The sequence below is a fragment of the Molothrus aeneus genome, chromosome 28 (genome assembly GCF_037042795.1).
Source record: "Molothrus aeneus isolate 106 chromosome 28, BPBGC_Maene_1.0, whole genome shotgun sequence".
NCBI lineage: Eukaryota > Metazoa > Chordata > Aves > Passeriformes > Icteridae > Molothrus > Molothrus aeneus.
The window spans coordinates 5,062,665-5,081,220 of NC_089673.1; the positions used below are offsets into that span (position 1 = coordinate 5,062,665).

An 18,556-nucleotide genomic window follows, 5' to 3' on the forward strand; every position below is an offset into this window, starting at 1 on the left:
CACATTTCCCAGTTCCGCAGCCTCTGGGTCCCCGATTCCCCCAATTCCCAATCCCTGAGTCCCTGAATCCCCACATCCCCCAATTCCTCAATTCCCAAATCCCTGAATCCCAAACTCCCCACTTCCCAAACTCCCCGATTCCCTCAATTCCTGAATCCCCAAATTTCCCAATTCCCCGAACTCCCAAATCCTGCAAAGTCTCGAATTCCCTGAGTCCTGAATTACCCAATTTCCTGAATCCCCAATTCCCCAAATTCCCCCAATTCCGGAATCCCCAAACTCCCCAAATCCCCAAACTCCCCAATTCCCTGATTCCCGAATCCCCAAAATCCCCAATTCCCCAATTCCAGAACCCCCAAACTCCCCGATTCCCGAACCCCCAAACTCCCCAATTCCCCAATTCCAGAATCCCCAAACTCCCCGAATCCCCAATTCCCGAACCCCCAAAATCCCCAATTCCCCAATTCCCAAAACCCCAAACTCCGCAATTCCCCAATTCCCGAATCCCCAATCCCAAATTCCCAAATTCCCCCAAACTCCCCAGTTCCCAAATCCCAGCGTCCCTGGTGTTTTTCCCCCTTTGCAACGCCGGCTTTGGGATTTTCCCGTCTTTTCCCCAACCCCTTTCCCATCCCTCCCTCCCTCCGGGATTTCTGGCGCAGCGGGATCCTGGCACCCTCTGCTGGATTTTTGGGATCACCTCGGGAATTTTTCCATTTTTTTTCCCCCCCTTTTCCTTTCCCAGCGACAGCGCGGAGCTGCTCAGGAGGGAGGCAGAGACCCCAAAAGGGGCCGGGGGTGGGGAAAATTCGGATTTGGGAACACCCGGAGCCAAAGGGTTCCCGGGATGGCTCGGGAAAAACCGGGAAAAGCAGAGGTGAGGCGGGAAGGGAAACCGGGATGGGGGAATTTGGGGTTTTTGTGGGAATTTGGGGTGGTTTTATGGAAATTCGGGGTATTTGGGGGTTTTTTAAAGGAAATTTAGGGTATTTTTTGGGTTTCTTTAAATGGAATTTGGGGGAGTAGTTGGGTTTTTAGTGGAAATTTGGGTTATTTTTGAGGGGTTTTTTAATGGAATTCAGGGATTTGTTGGGTTTTTAGTGGAAATTTGGGTTATTTTTGAGGGGTTTTTTAATGGAATTCAGGGTTTTGTTGGGTTTTTAGTGGAAATTTGGGTTATTTTTGAGGGGTTTATTAATGGAATTCAGGGATTTGTTGGGTTTTTAGTGGAAATTTGGGTTATTTTTGAGGGGTTTTTAATGGAATTCAGGGTTTTGTTGGGTTTTTAGTGGAAATTTGGGTTATTTTTGAGGGGTTTTTTATGGAATTCAGGGTTTTGTTGGGTTTTTAGTGGAAATTTGGGGGATTTGGGGGATTTTTTTAAAAATGGAATTCGGGGATTTGTTGGGATCCGTGCAGAATTTGGGGGTGTTTTGGTGGGTTTTTTATGGAATTCGGGGCATTTGTTGGGTTTTTAATGGAAATTTTGGGTATTTTGGGGTTTTTTTAAATGGAATTAGGGGATTTGTTGGGATTTGTACAGAATTTCAGGGTGTTTTGGGGTTTTTGATGGAATTTGGGAGGATTTGTTGTGTCTTGTACAGAACTTTGGGGATTGGTTGTGTTTTGTACACAATTTCGGGATTTTTTTTTTGCTGTTATTTTTATGGAATTTGAGGATATTTGTAATTTTTACACTTTTCCATGAAAGCACCCCCAGAAATGAGGTTTGGAGGTGGGGGACAGGAGCCCATTTTGGGTTCCCAGACGATTTTGGGGCCTAACCCTCAGAAAACCCCATACCAGGATTCCCAAAACCCAAAGAATTTCCCCATTTCCAGACGAAATTCAACCTTTTGGGGTCTTTATCCCATCAGGAAATATTAAAACCCAACAAAATTGAATTCAGGACTGGGAGAAGGGGATGCTAAACCAGGATAATTTTTTTCCCTTTAACTCTGTTTTCACTGAATTTTTAAATATTCAATTAAATTAGTTAAAATTAAAATGAATTAAAATGGATTAAAATGTTAATTAATATTAAAATATTATATTTTTTTTGCAGTTTTCCAGCTCTGGAAGGCTCTGAGGGCCTGAGGGAATTTTGGGAGCAGGAATTCCTGACGTGGCTGATGTCAGGCGAGCTCTGCAGGGCCACGTGAGTCCCTGGAAAGCCCAAAAATCCCCCAAAATTCTGGGGTTTTTTGGGATCACATTCCCAGAGAAATCCCCAGGGGGAATTTTTAGGAATTTTGGGGTTTTTTTCCCTGCCAGGGCTGCGTAGCTCCAGGATTTCCATGGAATTACCGCAGGCACGGAGGGAGGAGCGGGATTTTACCCGTGGTGAAATAAAGGAGAAATAATAATAACAATAACAATAATAAAGGAGTCATTATAGTAAAAAAAGGAGTTTAACCCCGAGCTGAAATGTGACGTTTCTGACCCCACAGAACCCTTCCTGGTCCTACAGAACCTTGTCTGATCCCAAAAAATCTTCCCAGGACCCACAGAACATTTCTGGACACAAAAATCCTTCCCAGATCTCACAGAACACTTCCCGGTCCCACAAACCCCCTCTAACCCCACACGCCCTCTCCCCACCCGGCCTCTTCCTCCCTCCGGACTCTCCCTCACCCCAAACCCTCCCTCAGGGCCACGGGCCCCGCCCCTTCCCGCCCCCTTCCAGATTGACAGCTGCCTCACCCAATCACCGAGCGCTCCCGTCCTCAACCCACCAATCACCACCCGCGTCCCCGCCCCTCCCCACCCTCCTCCTTCCCGCCACGGCCGGATGCGGGGAGGCGGGGTTTCCTCGGCTCTCGGCCAATGGGGAGGGCGGGCGCGGGCGCGCGCGCGCGGCGGCAGCCAATGGGCGCGGAGGACGCCGGGGGGACACGGCCAAGGTGACGCTGCCCACAGAGCCGCCGCCGCCGCCGGCCCGAGCGGACCCCGCGCAGGTGGGACCCGGCCCGGCCCGGCCCACCCGTCCCGCGGCTCCCGGGGCTCCTGGACAGAGCCGCGGGCCCGGCCGGTGCTGCTGGGGTGGTGCCCTTCGCTGCCCGGCGGGCGGTGGGGCCTGCGCTGCCCTCGGGGGGTCGTGAGGGCGCCGGTGTGGGAGGGAGGGCGGAGGGAGCTGCCCGGGGCAGGCACCGAGCGGGGATTAACGGGGAGGGAGGGAAGGAGGACACGGGGCCGTGCGAGGCCTGAGGGGACAGCCGGGGACACGGAGGGGACGGGGGGGCAAAGCCTCGGGGACACGGAGGGGTTAAAGCCTTGGGGACACAGTGAGGACGAAACCTTGGGGACACGGAGGTTAAAGCCCCGGGGACACAGTGGGGCTAAAACCCTGCGGACACGGGGGTTAAAGCTTTGGGGACAGTTGGGGACACAGTGGGGTTAAAACCTTGGGGACAATTGAGGACACGGGAGGTAAAACCTTGGGGACACGGTGGGGTTAAAACCCTGGGGACGCGATGGAGTTAAAGCCTCGGAGACAGTTGGGGACACGGTGGGGTTAAATCCTTGGGGACAGTTGGGGACAAAGTGGGGTTAAAGCCCCAGGGACAGTTGGGGACACCGTGGGTTAAATACCTGGGGACACAGTGGGGTTAAATACTTGGGGACATTTGGGACACGGTGGGGTTAAATCCTTGGTGACACGGTGGGGTTAAATCCTTTGGGGACACGGTGGGGTTAAATCCTTGGGGACAGTTGGGGACACGGTGGGGTTAAATCCTTTGGGGACACGGTGGGGTTAAATCCTTGGGGACAGTTGGGGACACGGTGGGGTTAAAGCCTGGGGGACAAGGTTGGGGTTAAAGCCCGGCAGGGTCAGTGGGACAAAGCCCTGGGGACACAGAGCCGTGCTGGGGACACAACCTTGGGGACAGTGCCCCGTGCTGGGGACACAGAGGAGCTCAGGGTGTGGTGACCCCGCGGGGCTGGCCTGGTCACAGCAGCGCCCGAATCCTGCTGGTTTTGTTTAAATTTATTTATTTGTGATTTCTGTGGTTTTGTGTTGCAGATCCAGCACAATGCAGGCTCCCGTGGCGCTCCTCAGCTCCCCGGCGCTGGTAGGTGCTGCCCTGGCAGGGAATTCCCAGTGGGAATTATTTGGGATTTGGGGATTTGGGGGGTTCCTCCCCTGGCTGGGCTGGGATCTGGGCGGGTTCAGGCTGGCTTTGAGCAGGGAGGGGACAAGGTGACCTCTGGTGACACATGTGAGTGGCTGGCACCGAGCTCAGCCCCGGGGCTGCTCCCAGCAGCAGGGCAGGGTTCCCTTGGGTCGCTCAGGAATCCCCTCCTTTCCTGGGAGAAAATGGGGGGGAAAATGGGAATAATGGGATTTCTGGGGCTGGCACCTCGCTGCACTCAGCCTGGGGGGTGTGGGATTGGTCCGAGGGGCTGGAACAGAAACAGCCCCATTGATAACCCCTTATTGTCCAGTTTTGGGTACATTTGGGGTGTTTTAGGGGGATTTCAAAGGGGATTTCAATGCTGGAACAGAAACATCCCCATTGATAACCCCTTATTGTCCAGTTTTGGGTACATTTGGGGTGTTTTAGGGGGATTGCAAAGGGAATTTCAATGCTGGAACAGAAACAGCCCCATTGATAACCCCTTATTGACCAGTTTTGGGTACATTTGGGGTGTTTTAGGGGCATTTCAATGCTCCATAGACCACCTGGTTCTGCTGAGGGTTGGGGATGCTGAGCTGTGCTCCCAGGCAGGGCTGCAGGGTTTGGGTTGGGCTGTGGGGAAGGCTGGGGGTGGTTGGGCTGGGCTGGTGTCCCCAGGTGTCCCCAGGTGTCCCCAGGTGTCCCCAGGTGTCCCTGTCCTGTCCCTGCAGTTCCGCTGCTGCTCCAGGGCTCTGGCCAGGCCCGTGTCCATGGCTGTGTTCAGCAGGCCTGAGGAGAGCGCGCAGGTGAGGCGCCCTGGCCTTGGGCCTCGTCCTCATCCTCACCCTTCATCCTCATCCTCACCCTTCATCCTCATCCTCATCCTCATCCTCACCCTTCATCCTCATCCTCATCCTCACCCTTCATCCTGATCCCCATCCTGCTCCTTCATCCCCACCCTTCATCCTCATCCTCATCCTTTATCCTCACCCTTCATCCTCATCCTTCATCCTGCTCCCTCATTCCCATCCTGCTCCTCATCATGTTCCCCATCCTGCTCCTTCATCCCCACCCTCATCTTCCATCCTCATGCTGTCGATCAGGACTCAACGCCCCCCTTCCCTTGCTGGGTGCCAGCCCTGAGGTGTCCCTGCCCTGTCCCTGCCCTGTCCCCCTGTCCCCGAGCTGTCACTGGCCTGCCCTGTGCAGCCCTGGCAGCAGTTCCGCTGTCCCCGTGTCCCCCTGTCTGTCCCTGAGCTGAACCTGGCTGTCCCTGCCCTGTCCCCTGGTGTGTCCCCATGTCCCTGATGTGTCCCCATGTCCCTGAGCTGTCCCCATGTCCCTGAGCTGTCCCCGGTGTGTCCCGCAGGTGTCGCTGGCCGTGCAGCAGCCCCGGCAGTTCCGCAGCTCGGCGCTGTCCCTGAGCTGTCCCCATGTCCCTGAGCTGTCCCCATGTCCCTGAGCTGTCCCCGGTGTGTCCCGCAGGTGTCGCTGGCCGCGCCGCAGCCCCGGCGGCAGTTCCGCAGCTCGGCGCTGTCCCTGCCCTGTCCCTGCCCTGTCCCTGAGCTGTCCCCATGTCCCTGATGTGCCCCATGTCCCCATGTCCCTGAGCTGTCCCTGTTGTGTCCCGCAGGTGTCGCTGGCCGCGCCGCAGCCCCGGCGGCAGTTCCGCAGCTCGGCGCTGTCCCGGGACATCGACACGGCCGCCAAGTTCATCGGGGCCGGCGCCGCCACCGTGGGCGTGGCGGGCTCGGGGGCGGGGATCGGCACCGTGTTCGGGAGCCTCATCATCGGATACGCCAGGTACGGGCACAGGGACGGACAGGGGGACAGGAGGGACGGACAGGGGGACAGGAGGGACAGACAGGGGGACAGGGACAGACAGCGGGACACGGGGGACAGGGACAGACAGGGACAGACAGGGGGACAGGGACAGACAGGGACAGACAGGGGGACAGGAGGGACAGACAGGGGGACAGGGACAGACGGGATCGGCGCCATGTTCGGGAGCCTCATCATCGGATACGCCAGGTGGGACTGCCCCCAGAACTGGGATTTGGGGCCATTCCCCGGATTTTGGGCCATTCCCCGGGGTTTGGGGCCATTCCCTGGGATTTGGGGCCATTCCCAGGGGTTTTGGGCCATTCCCTGGGATTTGGGGCCATTCCCAGGGATTTGGGGCCATTCCCTGGGATTTGGGGCCATTCCCTGGGATTTGGGGCCATTCCCTGGGATTTAGGGCCATTCCCTGGGATTTGGGGCCATTCCCTGGGATTTAGGGCCATTCCCAGGGATTTGGAGCCGGCTCTGCATGGGGGTGTGGAACAGGATGGGTGTTAAGGATATCAAATGGGTGTGTGGTGCAACATTCCCTTAAAAATTAATCCCCTATTCCCTTAAAAATGAATCCCCTATTCCCCAAAAACTTGTCCCCCATTCCCCTAAAAATGGTCCCCTCTTCTCTTAGAAACCCCCATTATTTTATTCACCTAACACATTCTATTGAAACAATCAGTTTTTCTCTTACAATAATCCATTTATTTAAGTAATCCCTTCTTCTCTCAAAGAGAATCCACTGTTCTGTTAGAAACAATCCACTCTCTTAAAAAATTTATTCTAACAAAACAGTGCTATTGTCTTAGCATAATCAATTCTATTAAAATAATCTTTATTATTCTATTAAAATAATTACTTTGTTAGGGTCATCCATTCTATTAACATGGTTATTCTCTTAAAATAATCCACTAATATTCAATTAAATATTCTATTAAAATAATCCAATAATATTCAAAAAAAAATTAATTCTTCTATTAAATTAATCCATTACTCTATTAATTGTTTGAATGCACCCTCCAACTGATTCCCAACTCCCCTCTGGAAGGAATTGCAGGAATTGCAGCTTGGAGCCACCAGGTGCCAGCCAAATCCAGGGTTTAACATCCCTGGAAAGAGGGAAAACCCCGGATACCCCATCCCATCCTGTGCCATCCCATGGATCCCATCCCACCCCATCCCATCCCATGGATCCCATCCCATCCCATCTCATCCCATCCCATCCCATCTCATCCCATCCTGTGCCATCTTAACATCCCTGGAAAGAGAGAAAACCCCGGATACCCCATCCCATCCCATCCCATCCCATCCCATCCCATCCCATCCCATCCCATCCCATCCCATCCCATCCCATCCCATGGATCCCATCCCATCCTATCCCACCCCATTGATCCCATCCCACCCCATTGATCCCACCCCATCCCATCCCAGCTGCTCCTGCACGGCCACGGCTCGGGGCTGCCCTGGGGCTCGTTCCCTGCATTTATTCCCTGGTGTTATTTCCTGGATTCATTCCCTGGTCTGGGGGATTTCCCAGTGTTATTCCCTGGAGTTATTCCCTGCCTTCATTCCCTGACTCTGGGCTGGTTTGGGACATGATTCCCTGTTTTAATTCCCCATGTCCATTCCCTGGTTTGGGGCATCATTCCCCATTTCCCTTCCCCATTCCCCATCCCCATTTCCCTTCCCCATCCCCATTTTCCCATTCCCATTCTCTGTTCCCATTTCCAGGAATCCACCCCTGAAGCACCAGCTCTTCTCCCCCATCCCCATTCCCATTTTCCCATTCCCATTCCCATTTTTTCTCACTCTATTCCCATTCCCATTCCCATTTTTTCTCACTCTGTTCCCATTCCCAGGAACCCCTCTCTGAAGCAGCAGCTCTTCTCCCCCATCCCCATTCCCATTTTCCCATTCCCATCCCCATTCCCATTTTTCTCACTCTGTTCCCATCCCCATTCCCATTTTTTCTCACTCTGTTCCCGTTCCCAGGAACCCCTCTCTGAAGCAGCAGCTCTTCTCCCCCATTCCCATCCCCATTTTCCCATCCCCATTTTCCCATTTTTTTCTCACTCTGTTCCCATTCCCATTTTCCCATTCCCATTTTCCCATTCCCGTTCCCATTTTTTCTCACTCTGTTCCCATCCCCATTCCCATTTTTTCTCACTCTGTTCCCGTTCCCAGGAACCCCTCTCTGAAGCAGCAGCTCTTCTCCCCCATTTTCCCATCCCCATTCCCATCCCCATTCCCATTTTCCCATCCCCATTCCCATTTTTTCTCACTCTGTTCCCGTTCCCAGGAACCCCTCTCTGAAGCAGCAGCTCTTCTCCTACGCCATCCTGGGCTTCGCTCTCTCCGAGGCCATGGGGCTCTTCTGTCTGATGGTGGCATTCCTCATCCTCTTCGCCATGTGACATCCCAGGGGACAGCCCCTGCTGCTGCTCCTCCTCTCCTGCCAGTAAACCACGGATTTCTCTACACAATTCCCTGCTCTGGGCTGCTTTCTGGGGGGGTTTTCTGCCTTTATTTTTCACCTTCCGGGGTGGAAAATCCCCAGCTGTGGGATGGGAGTGGGAACGGGGAGAGAGGAAAATGAAAACGGAGCCAAATCTGGAAAAAATCCCCAGAAAAAATCCAAAATCCCCCCCAAATCTGGGCCTTGGGAAAACGGAGGTTTGGGGTTGGGTGTTGGGATGGAATTCCCAGAGGAAACTCCATGGATTTCTCTATGGAATTGTTCCCTGTTCTGGGCCTTTTTTTTGCCTTTATTTTTCACCTTCCGGGGTGGAAAATCCCAGCTGTGGGATGGGAGTGGGAACAGGGAGAGAGGAAAATGGAAACGGAGCCAAATCTGGAAAAAATCCCCCCCAAATCTGGGCCTTGGGAAAACAGAGATTTGGGGTTGGGTGTTGGGATGGAATTCCCCGAGGAAACTCCATGGATTTCTCTATGGAATTATTCCCTGCTCTGGGCTTTTTTTTGCCTTTATTTTTCACCTTCCAGGAGAGATCCGGGGTGGAAAATCCCAGCTGTGGGGTGGGAATGGGGAGAGAGGAAAATGAAGGTGGAGTCAACTCAAATCTGCAGAAATTCCCCCCCAAATCTGGGCCCTCTGAGAAAACAGAGGTTGGGGTTGGGTGCTGGGATGGGATTCCCAGAGGAAACCACGGATTTCTCTACAGAAATCGCTGTTTTGGGGGTTTTTTTGTCTTTATTTTTTACGTTCTGGGGGAGATTTTGGGTGGAAAATTCTCAAGTGGAACCCGACGATGGAGTGAACTCAAATCTGCAGAAATGCCCCCAAATCTGGGCCCTGGGAAAACCAAGCTCCATCAGGAGAGGTTGGGGGTGGATACTGGGGAGAATTCCTGGGAATCCCATCCCTGGAATGTCCCTGGGTGGGACATTCCAGGTCCCTCCCCTCCCAAATTCCCGGGAATCCCGGGAATTCTCAGCTCTGGAGCTCCCCAGGTCCCTGCTCAGAGCAGAATTCCCACAAATCCCCGGAGCTGAGGGATTTCAGCCCCGGCTGGTCCCTGCCTCATCCCCCTGAAAGCCTGGGGCCGGTCGGGGAGGAGAAATTCCCAAATCCCACCCAAACCCCACCCAAATCCCAGGATTTTGGGAGAGGTCGAGTTGGATTCCCACCCAAATCCCAGGATTTTGGGAGAGGCCGAGTTGGATTCCCACCCAAATCCCACCCAAATCCCACCCAAATCCCAGGATTTTGGGAGAGGTCGAGTTGGATTCCCACCCAAACCCCACCCAAATCCCAGGATTTTGGGAGAGGCGGCCGCGCCCTTCAGGAAAGGGAGCCCGGAGCGAGCTTGGCTCGTTACCTGCTTGGAGTAATTAAATTAATTAATGCAGCCACTCCTCTGCCCAGAGCCGCGGGGCAGCGGCTGTGACCTCCCTGGGAATGGGAACACGTTCCTGGGAATGGAACATGGGGATTGGGACACAGGGAATGGGACACGGGGATGGGAATGGGACACAGGGAGTGGTGGCTCTGTTTGGGGACATTCCTGGGGACATTTCTGGGAATGGGACACGGGGATTGGGACACAGGGAATGGGACACGGGGATGGGTGGCTCTGTCTGGGGACATTCCTGGGGACATTCTTGGGAAGGGGACACAGGGAATGGTGCCTCTGTTTGGGGACGTTCCTGGGAAGGGGAACACGGGGATTGGTGGCTCTGTCTGGGGACATTCCTGGGAATGGGAAGGGGACACGGGGAATGGGACACATGGAATGGGACACGGGGATTGGTGGCTCTGTTTGGGGACATTCCTGGGAATGGGACATGGGGATGGGTGGCTCTGTCTGGGGACATTCCTGGGGACATTCCTGGGAATGGGGCGCAGGGAATGGGGCGCAGGGATGGATGAATGAATTCCTGAAGTGCCTGAGGAGAACTGGGCTCAGCAATCTCCGAGGTTTGGAGGAAGGTTTGGCTGCGGAAACAGAAGGGACTGGGAGAGGGAGGATTCCCTGGATTGTGTGTCCCCAGAACAACAACAACAACAACACCACTGTTACCTGGGCTGGGTTACAGTAATCCTCCCTCCGAGAACGGGATACAGAACTCCTGCGAATGGGAAACAGAATTCCCAGGAAATGGGGGAAAACAGAATTCCTGGGATACAGAATTCCTGCTGTCCCCAGGATGGGATGCAGCCCTGGCACAGCTGCCCAGGCCCCTGGAGGGGCCAAAAGCCAGAGGGGAGGTGACACTTGGGGACACGGTGAGCGGTGGCTGGGGGTGGTGATCCTGGGACCAGCGAGACTCCCGGCAGGAAAGGATCGCGCAGGATGATCCCGGCCCTGCCGGACCCCCCCAATCCCACCCTGCCGTCCCTCAGAGTTGTCCAAAGGCTCTTGGAGCTCCAGCAGCCCCGGGGCCGTGCCCGTTCCCCGGCGAGCGCCGATCCCGGAGGATTTTCCCACCCTTTTTGCTCCCATAACCCCGCCGTTCCCACAAAACGACAAATTCCCCCAAAACCCCAAATCCCCCAAAACCCCGAATTCCCCAAAAACCCAGAATTCTCCAAAACCCCAAATTCCCCAAAAAAACCCAAATTCCCCAAACCGCCCCCAAACTCCCGTTCCCCCCTCCGGCTCCCCGGGCCTCCCGCTCACCAGGGGGCGCTGTGGCGGTGTCTCCCTCCCCGTCCCCCCTTGCGGAGGAGCCGCTCCCGCCGCCGCTCGGTGGTGCCGGGGGCGGGGAGCGTGGGCGGCGCGGGGCCGCTCTGGCCGCGCGCCTCGGTGGTGCGGAGTCCCGGAAGCGGCGCGGGCCGAGGCCGCAATGGCGGAGAGCCCGGCGGCCGAGGACGCGGCCCCGGCCCCGGCCGCGGTGCTGGCGGCGGGCGGCGGCGGCAGCGCCTCCCCCAGCGCCGCCGGCTCCGCGGGCACCCCCGGCGTGTTCATCCCCGCCGAGCTCTGGGCGGCCGCGGGCTTCGGCGCGGCCGCGGCGCCCGGCACCGGCGTGGCCCCCGGTAGCGGCGGCGCCCCGATGGCAGCAGCGGCGGCGGGGGCCGCGCTCCTCACGCACTCCGCCTTCTGGGACCCCACGGTCAGCGGCGACTGGGACAGCGAGCGGCCCAGCCCGGCCTGCCTGCTGCGGATCAAACGGTGAGCAGAGCGGGACCGGAACCGGCAGCGGGACCGGGACCGGCAGCGCGGGGCCCGGGCACGGAGCGCGGCGCGGGCGTTCGGCTCGGCCCCGCGGCCGGTAACGGGCCCTGCGCCGCACCGGGTACCGGGCACGGGCCTGGGGACAGCGCCGGGCCCTGCCGGTGTCCCGGGACAGACACGGGCACGGGTCCCGGCCCTTCCCGGTGTCCCGGGGCTCTCCCGTAGAGGTTTGGGTTGGGAGGGTCCTTGGGCAGGGACACTTTGCTCTGTCCCAGGAAATTCCCACCCGGGATCCCCCTGGAATTCCTGCCCGGGATCCCCTGGAATTCCCACCCGGGATCCCCCTGGAATTCCTGCCTGGATCCCCTGGAATTCCTGCCTGGATCCTCCTGGAATTCCCGGCCCGGGAATATCCCGGGAAAGGCTGGGCAGGGAGAGGTGAAACCCCCCCTCACCTGAGGGAACCCGGGACGAGCTCCCGGCGGAATTCACGGCCGGAATTTTGTTGGATTTTCAGTTTTATTGGAGTTCCTGGTGCTGGAGGTGGGGAAATTCCATGGGGGAAATTCCAGGGGGGATTCCCGAGGATTCTGGCCAGGATTCCCGAGGATTCCAGGGGGCATTCCAGTCAGCATTCCCAAGGATTCCCGAGGGTTCCAGCCAGGATTCCTGCTGGGATTCCCGAGGATTCCCGGGAGTGCTCTGGAATGCCTGGGCTGCCTTCGGGGCTCACCTCAAGGATCTCACCCAGAGCCGGCACCAAAGCTCCCCAGTCCCGGTTTAACTCCCGGTTTAAATCCCCATTCCCGGCCCATTCCCGGCTCATTCCCGTTTCCCTTTCCCAGGGATATCATGTCCATCTACAAGGAGCCGCCCCCGGGGATGTTCGTCGTGCCCGACCCCCACGACATGACCAAGGTGAGGAACCCTCGGCTGCTCCCGTCCCCAAACCCCGGCTGGAATCGCCCTGGGCAGCCTGGGGAGGGCCCGGATTCCCGGGATGGGGGTGGGATCCAGGGGTCTGGGAATGCTGGGGGGTCTGGGAACGCTGGAGGGTTTGGGGAATGCTGGAGCCATGGAGGGTTTGGGAATGCCAAAGAATTTGGGAACGCTGGAGGGTCTGGGAATGCGGGAGTCATGGAGGGTCTGGGAGCACCAGAGGGTTTGGAAACACTGGAGGGTTTGGGAATGCTGCAGGGTTTGGGAACTCTGAAGGGTTTGGGAACTCTGAAGGGTCTGGGAATGCTGGAGGGTTTGGGAACTCCAGAGGGTTTGGGAGCACCGCAGGGCTCGGGAATGCTGGAGGGTTCAGGAATGCTGCAGGGTTTGGGAATGCTGGAGGGTTTGGGAACTCTGAAGGGTTTGGGAGCCCCAGAGGGTGTAGGAATGCTGGGGCCATGGAGGGTCTGGGAATGCTGGAGGATTCAGGAACTCTGGGGGATTGGGGAATGCCGCAGGGTTTGGGAATGCCACAGGGTTTGGGAGCCCTGGAAGGGTCAGGAATGCTGCAGGGTCTGGGAATGCTGAAGCTGTGGAGGGTCCGGGAACTCTGGAGGGTTTGGGAGCTCGGGAGGGTTTGGGAGCCCCAGAGGGTTTGGGAGCTCTGGAGGGTTTGGGAGCCCCAGAGGGTTTGGGAGCTCTGGAGGGTTTGGGAGCCCCAGAGGGTTTGGGAGCTCGGGAGGATCCGGGAACGCCGCAGGGCTGGGGTGTCCCCGCAGATCCACGCGCTGATCACGGGCCCGTTCGACACCCCCTACGAGGGCGGCTTCTTCCTGTTCCTGTTCCGCTGCCCGCCCGATTACCCCATCCACCCGCCCCGCGTCAAGCTCATGACCACGGGCAACAACACCGTCAGGTTCAACCCCAACTTCTACCGCAACGGCAAGGTCTGCCTCAGCATCCTGGGGTAAGCTGGGCTTAGGGGCTGCCGCAGCATCCTGGGGTAAGCTGGGCCTAAGGGGCTGCCTCAGCATCCTGGGGTAAGCTGGGCTTAGGGGCTGCCTCGGCATCCTGGGGTAAGCTGGGTTTAGGGGCTGCCGCAGCATCCTGGGGTAAGCTGAGTTTAGGGTCTGCCTCAGCATCCTGGGGTAAGCTGGGCTTAGGGGCTGCCTCGGCATCCTGGGGTAAGCTGGGCTTAGGGGCTGCCTCAGCATCCTGGGGTAAGCTGGGCTTAGGGTCTGCCTCAGCATCCTGGGGTAAGCTGGGCTTAGGGGCTGCCTCAGCATCCTGGAGTAAGCTGGGCTTAGGGGCTGCCTCGGCATCCTGGGGTAAGCTGGGCCTAAGGGGCTGCCTCGGCATCCTGGGGTAAGCTGGGCTTAGGGGCTGCCGCAGCATCCTGGGGTAAGCTCAGCCTAAGGGGCTGCCGCAGCATCCTGGGGTAAGCTGGGCTTAGGGGCTGCCGCAGCATCCTGGGGTAAGCTGGGCCTAAGGGGCTGCCTCAGCATCCTGGGGTAAGCTGGGCTTAGGGGCTGCCTCGGCATCCTGGGGTAAGCTGGGCCTAGGGTAAGGCTGAGCTCAGGCTCTTGCTCCTGGGTGAGCACGGACAGAAGGACAGCGCAGTTTAGGCCGTGCTGGGGAAGTTTAGGTCCAGCTGAGGTGCCAGGGTCAGGCCCAGCTGTGCTCCCCAGGTTCCTGGGTTCTGCTGCAGGGGGGGGGACAGTGCTGCTGGTTAATTAGTGACTCAGTTAATTGGCCCAGCACGTGGACAGGCCCGGCCTGGAGCCCGGCCCAGAGCATCTCGTCAGTGCTGATCTCCATCCAGTCCCTGATGACCGAGAACCCCTACCACAACGAGCCCGGCTTCGAGCAGGTCAGACTGGGCTGGGACCGGCTGGGAACCCAGGCTGGGACTGGGATTGCAGCCTGGGACTGGGATTGCAGACTGGGACTGACTGGGAACCCAGGCTGGGACTGGGATTGCAGGCTGGAACTGGGATTGCAGACTGGGACTGACTGGGAACCCAGGCTGGGACTGGGATTGCAGCCTGGGACTGGGATTGCAGGCTGGGACTGTCTGGGAACCCAGGCTGGGACTGACTGGGAACCCAGGCTGGGACTGGGATTGCAGGCTGGGACTGACTGGGATTGCAGCCTAGAACTGACTGGGATTGCAGGCTGGAGTTGACTGGGAATCCAGCCTGGAACTGGGATTACAGGCTGGGACTGAAACTCCAGGCTGGAACTGGCTGGGATTGCAGGCTGGGAATGACTGGGATACAGGCTGGGACTCAAATTCCAGCCTGGAATTGACTGGGATCCCAGCCTGGAACCGGGCTCTGGACCGGTCAGGGACCGGTCAGGCCTGGTTAGGCCGGGCTCTGCCCTGTCCTGACCCTCCGTGTCCCCAGGAGCGGCACCCCGGGGACAGCAAGAACTACAACGAGTGCATCCGGCACGAGACCATCCGCGTGGCCGTGTGTGACATGCTGGAGGGAAAGTGCCCCTGCCCCGAGCCCCTGCGGTACGGACGGACAGGGGGACACTGGGGACAGACACCAGGGGCATGGGGACATGGGGACACTGGGGGGAAAGTGCCCCTGCCCCGAGCCCCTGCGGTACAGTGAGACACTGGGGGAGTCTGTCCCCTCCCTGGCTCTGTCCCTGTCCTGGGCTCTGTCCCCTCCCTGGGCTCTGTCCCCTCCCTGGCTCTGTCCCCTGCCCAGGCCGTGCCAGCAGGACAGGGGTGGCACCCCTGTGTCCCCACGGGCCATGGTGACCGTGTCCCCTCTCTGTCCCCAGGGGTGTGATGGAGAAATCCTTCATGGAGTACCTGGACTTCTACGAGGGCGTCTGCAAGGAGAGGCTGCACCTGCAGGGCCAGACCATGCAGGTGAGGGGGGCACAGCTGGGGCACAGCTGGGCACGGGGCTGAGCCTGGACAGATGTGCCTGGACAGATGTGCAGCACTGGGCCAATTCAGGGATGGGATCCACGTTCTCCTGGGGGAGTTTGAGGATCTTGTCCAGGGGAATTTCAGGATCCTCTCCAGGGGGAATTCAAGGATGGGATCCACGTTCTCCTGAGGGAATTCAGGGGTCCTCTCCAGGGGAATTTCAGGACCCTTCCCAGTGGAATTTCATCATCCTCTCCCCCCAGGCTGGGATTTCCCTGTGGAATTCTCCCCGTCCCGTCTCCCAGAGCCCCCCCACCCCTCACCCCTGTCCGTTTATTCCCCTTTTCCCCCTCACCCCTATCATTTTTTCCCCTTTCCTCCTCACCCCTGTCCGTTTATTTCCTTTTTCCCATCTCCCCCCTGTCCATTTTTCCCCTTTCCCCTCACCCCCGTCTGTTTATTCACTTTTCCCCCTCACCCCTGTCCGTTTATTTCCCTTTTCCCTCTCCCCCCTATCAGTTTTTCCCTTTCCCCCTCACCCCTGTCCGTTTATTCCCCTTTCCCCCTCTCACCCCTATCATTTTTTCCCCTTTCCCCCTCACCCCTGTCCGTTTATTTCCCCCTTTTTCCCCCTCTCCCCCCTGTCCATTTTCCCCCTTTCCCCCTCTCCCCCCTGTCCATTTCCCCCTTTCCCCCCCTCACCCCTGTCCATCTTCCCCCTTTTCCAGGACCCTTTTGGGGAGAAGCGCGGGCACTTTGATTACCAGGCGCTGCTGGGGCGGCTGCAGGCGCTGCGGGCGCGGCTGCAGGAGCGGCAGCAGCAGCAGCAGCAGCAGCAGGACAGCGCCGAGATGGACTCGGAGAGCAGCTCCTCGGAGCCCGAGCCCGAGCCCCAGGGCTGCCCCCGGGCCTAGGAGGGCCCGGCCCGGCCGGGACTGCGGCGGCACAGCCGGGCCGGGGCGGGGAGAGCCGCGGGCTCCTCCCTCCATCCCTGCCTCCGGCCCCGAGGATTCCCCGAGGAGAATTCCCAAAAAAGAGACAAAGCCCAGCTCGGGACAGGCTCCTCTTGGACAAAGGTACTTCCTGGCATGTGGCATCAGGTTGTTTTTGGGGTTTTTTGGACAACACCTACACTGGCTGGGGTTCTTTTGGTTTTTTAGTTTTTTTTTTTTTTTTGGTCTTTTTGTTTTGTTTTGGTTTTTTTTTTTTCCAGGTTTTTTTTTTTTTTTTTTCCCTCCGTTCGATTAAAGAATGAGCTCTAGACTGCAAATCCTTGAGAGCTTTTGTGCTCCTGGGCAGGGAGGGAGCCTTTCCCTGGAGCTGTGGGAGTGCTTGGGTCGCCCAGGCCGCGTCCAGGTGGAGTTTGGGAGAGCTGGGGCCTCCCTGGTGTCTTTCTTCTAGGCAGACCAAAGATAAAGGAATTCTCCCTGCTGGAACTGGGGCTCCTTCCCCAAAGCTTTACTGGAGCCCCGGGGCCCTTTGGAGACTTCATGTGGCAAGTGGGAACTGCAGGAATCCATGGATTTGTTCGCCCTGGAGGTTTGGGCAGGGGAGGATGAGGAGGAGGAGGCAGCGCTCAGATCAGTTTGTTTGTTTCTGTACTATCGAGTTTGAGCCTTTTAGGGGGGGTTTTCTCCTGCTGGAGCCGTCCCTTCCTCACCTGGAATTCTCTGCTTCCCCGCCTTGGCTCGGCGTCACCTCCGATGTCCCCTCCTGTCCCCTCCCTCCCTGTGCCACCGCACGGGGACGATCCCGGCTGGGCTCTGGGACAAACTCCTCGGCCCAGCCTGGTGAGATTGGGCATTGCTGGGAGCCCGGGGCTGCTGGGAGCGGGCTCGGCGCTGTGGGCGACACGGGGAGGTGGCGGTGGCAGCGCCGCCCCCCAGCCCAGCTGCAGGTGACAATTCCCACCGGGCTTGGGGTGAGCAGGAGCTCCAGGTTTCGCTTGGCATTGCAGGGACACAAAATTGCCCAAAATTGCCCGAAATCCTGCCCGAAATGCTGCCCAAAATCCTGCCCTGCACACCAGTTCAGCCCAGTTTGGATCCTGCTGGTGCTGGGAGAACTCCCCAGCCTGGATCCTCATCCCGAGGGGCAGGAGGAGCCCAAATCCCACAAATCCCCCCTGGGATTATTTGGGATTGCAGCAGCAGCAGGAAGGTGGGAAATGGGGAATTTCTCAGGTGGGAAATGGGGAATTTTCCAGGTGAGAAATGGGGAATTTTCCTGGTTGGAAATGAGGAATTTTCCTGGTTGGAAATGAGGAATTTTTCTGGTTGGAAATGAGGAATTTTCCAGGTGGGAAATTGGGAATTTTTCTGGTGGGAAATGGGGAATTTTCCTGGTTGGAAATGAGGAATTTTCCAGGTGGGAAATGGGAATTTTCCAGGTGGGAAATTTTCCTGGTTGGAAATGAGGAATTTTTCTGGTGGGAAATGGGGAATTTCCCTGGTGGGAAATGGGAATTTTCCTGGTGGAAACGGGGAATTTCCCTGCTGGGGAATGGGAATTTTCCTGGTGGAAATGGGGAATTTTCCAGGTGGGCAATGGGACATTCCCGTGCTTTTCCCAAACTCCCAGGGAATCGTTTCCCCTCTCTTTACCCAAAGCCCCGGGGCTGGTTTGGGTTTTTAACCCTCGGGGAGCCTTTCCAGCATTCCCAGGGCTGGGAATTCCGGGTCCCTCCCCGGCCCCAGGGACCTTGGAGCAAACGGAATTGTAGGGCCTGGAATGGAGCTGGAAAACAAAAAAAAAATGCACTCGAGGCCCTGGCAGATCTCTGCTGGTTTCTGTTGTACAGAAGAATTTCCAATAATTCCCATTTTATTTTTTTTGGTTTGGGGGTTTTTTTTGGGGGGAGGTTTTTTGGGTTTTTTTTTGGGGGGGGGGGAGGTTTTCTCTTTTTTTTTTTGGTTTTTTCTTTGTGCAATAAAGTTTTGTTTTGGCAGAACGGAGCCCGTGGTGTCCCTCAGTGGGAATTCTTATGGAATGACAACACCCCAGGGCAGCTTTCCCAGTTTTCCCAAATCCCATTTCCCGCTGCAGATCCTCCCAAGCCTCCGCCCTCAGCTCCTTTCCCTCATTTTCCCCAATCTGGGGCATTTCCACCCAAAGCAGGCAGTGCTTCCAGCGGGGGC

The 18,556-nt window shown here is 57.4% G+C and overlaps 2 protein-coding genes across 3 annotated transcripts; both read left to right on the forward strand.

The window, feature by feature from the left end:
• The first annotated feature begins 2,841 nt into the window (after positions 1–2,841).
• On the forward strand, positions 2,842–8,434 carry ATP5MC1 (ATP synthase membrane subunit c locus 1). The gene is made up of 5 exons (XM_066567177.1): positions 2,842–2,957; positions 4,025–4,073; positions 4,850–4,924; positions 5,752–5,921; positions 8,251–8,434. The coding sequence occupies exons 2-5, from the start codon at positions 4,035–4,037 to the stop codon at positions 8,363–8,365; spliced, it is 399 nt and encodes a 132-aa protein (XP_066423274.1). The 5' UTR covers positions 2,842–2,957; positions 4,025–4,034; the 3' UTR covers positions 8,366–8,434.
• A 2,824-nt stretch (positions 8,435–11,258) lies between these two features.
• Positions 11,259–18,288, forward strand: UBE2Z (ubiquitin conjugating enzyme E2 Z). 2 transcript variants are annotated; one of them, XR_010785122.1, is made up of 8 exons: positions 11,259–11,584; positions 12,433–12,505; positions 13,306–13,493; positions 14,285–14,396; positions 14,935–15,047; positions 15,326–15,416; positions 16,148–16,495; positions 16,821–18,288. XR_010785122.1 is itself a non-coding variant. In XM_066567161.1 (7 exons), exons 1-7 carry the CDS (start codon positions 11,259–11,261, stop codon positions 16,331–16,333), a joined length of 1,089 nt encoding a protein of 362 aa, XP_066423258.1. In that variant the 3' UTR covers positions 16,334–16,622. The 2 variants fall into 2 exon arrangements, 1 of the variants encoding a protein (XP_066423258.1); XM_066567161.1 differs by lacking the exon at positions 16,821–18,288 and having other exon boundaries at positions 16,148–16,622.
• Positions 18,289–18,556: the final 268 nt, after the last annotated feature.

Bases quoted from the DNA above. Each gene is read 5' to 3' on its own strand.
- ATP5MC1 (XM_066567177.1), top strand. From the start codon at position 4,035: ATGCAGGCTCCCGTGGCGCTCCTCAGCTCCCCGGCGCTG. The intron at 4,925-5,751 runs GTGAGGCGCCCT...TGTGTCCCGCAG, and splicing joins GGCCTGAGGAGAGCGCGCAG to GTGTCGCTGGCCGCGCCGCA. The intron at 5,922-8,250 runs GTACGGGCACAG...TCCCGTTCCCAG, and splicing joins CTCATCATCGGATACGCCAG to GAACCCCTCTCTGAAGCAGC.
- UBE2Z (XM_066567161.1), top strand. From the start codon at position 11,259: ATGGCGGAGAGCCCGGCGGCCGAGGACGCGGCCCCGGCCCCGGCCGCG. The intron at 11,585-12,432 runs GTGAGCAGAGCG...TCCCTTTCCCAG, and splicing joins TGCCTGCTGCGGATCAAACG to GGATATCATGTCCATCTACA. The intron at 13,494-14,284 runs GTAAGCTGGGCT...TAATTGGCCCAG, and splicing joins GTCTGCCTCAGCATCCTGGG to CACGTGGACAGGCCCGGCCT.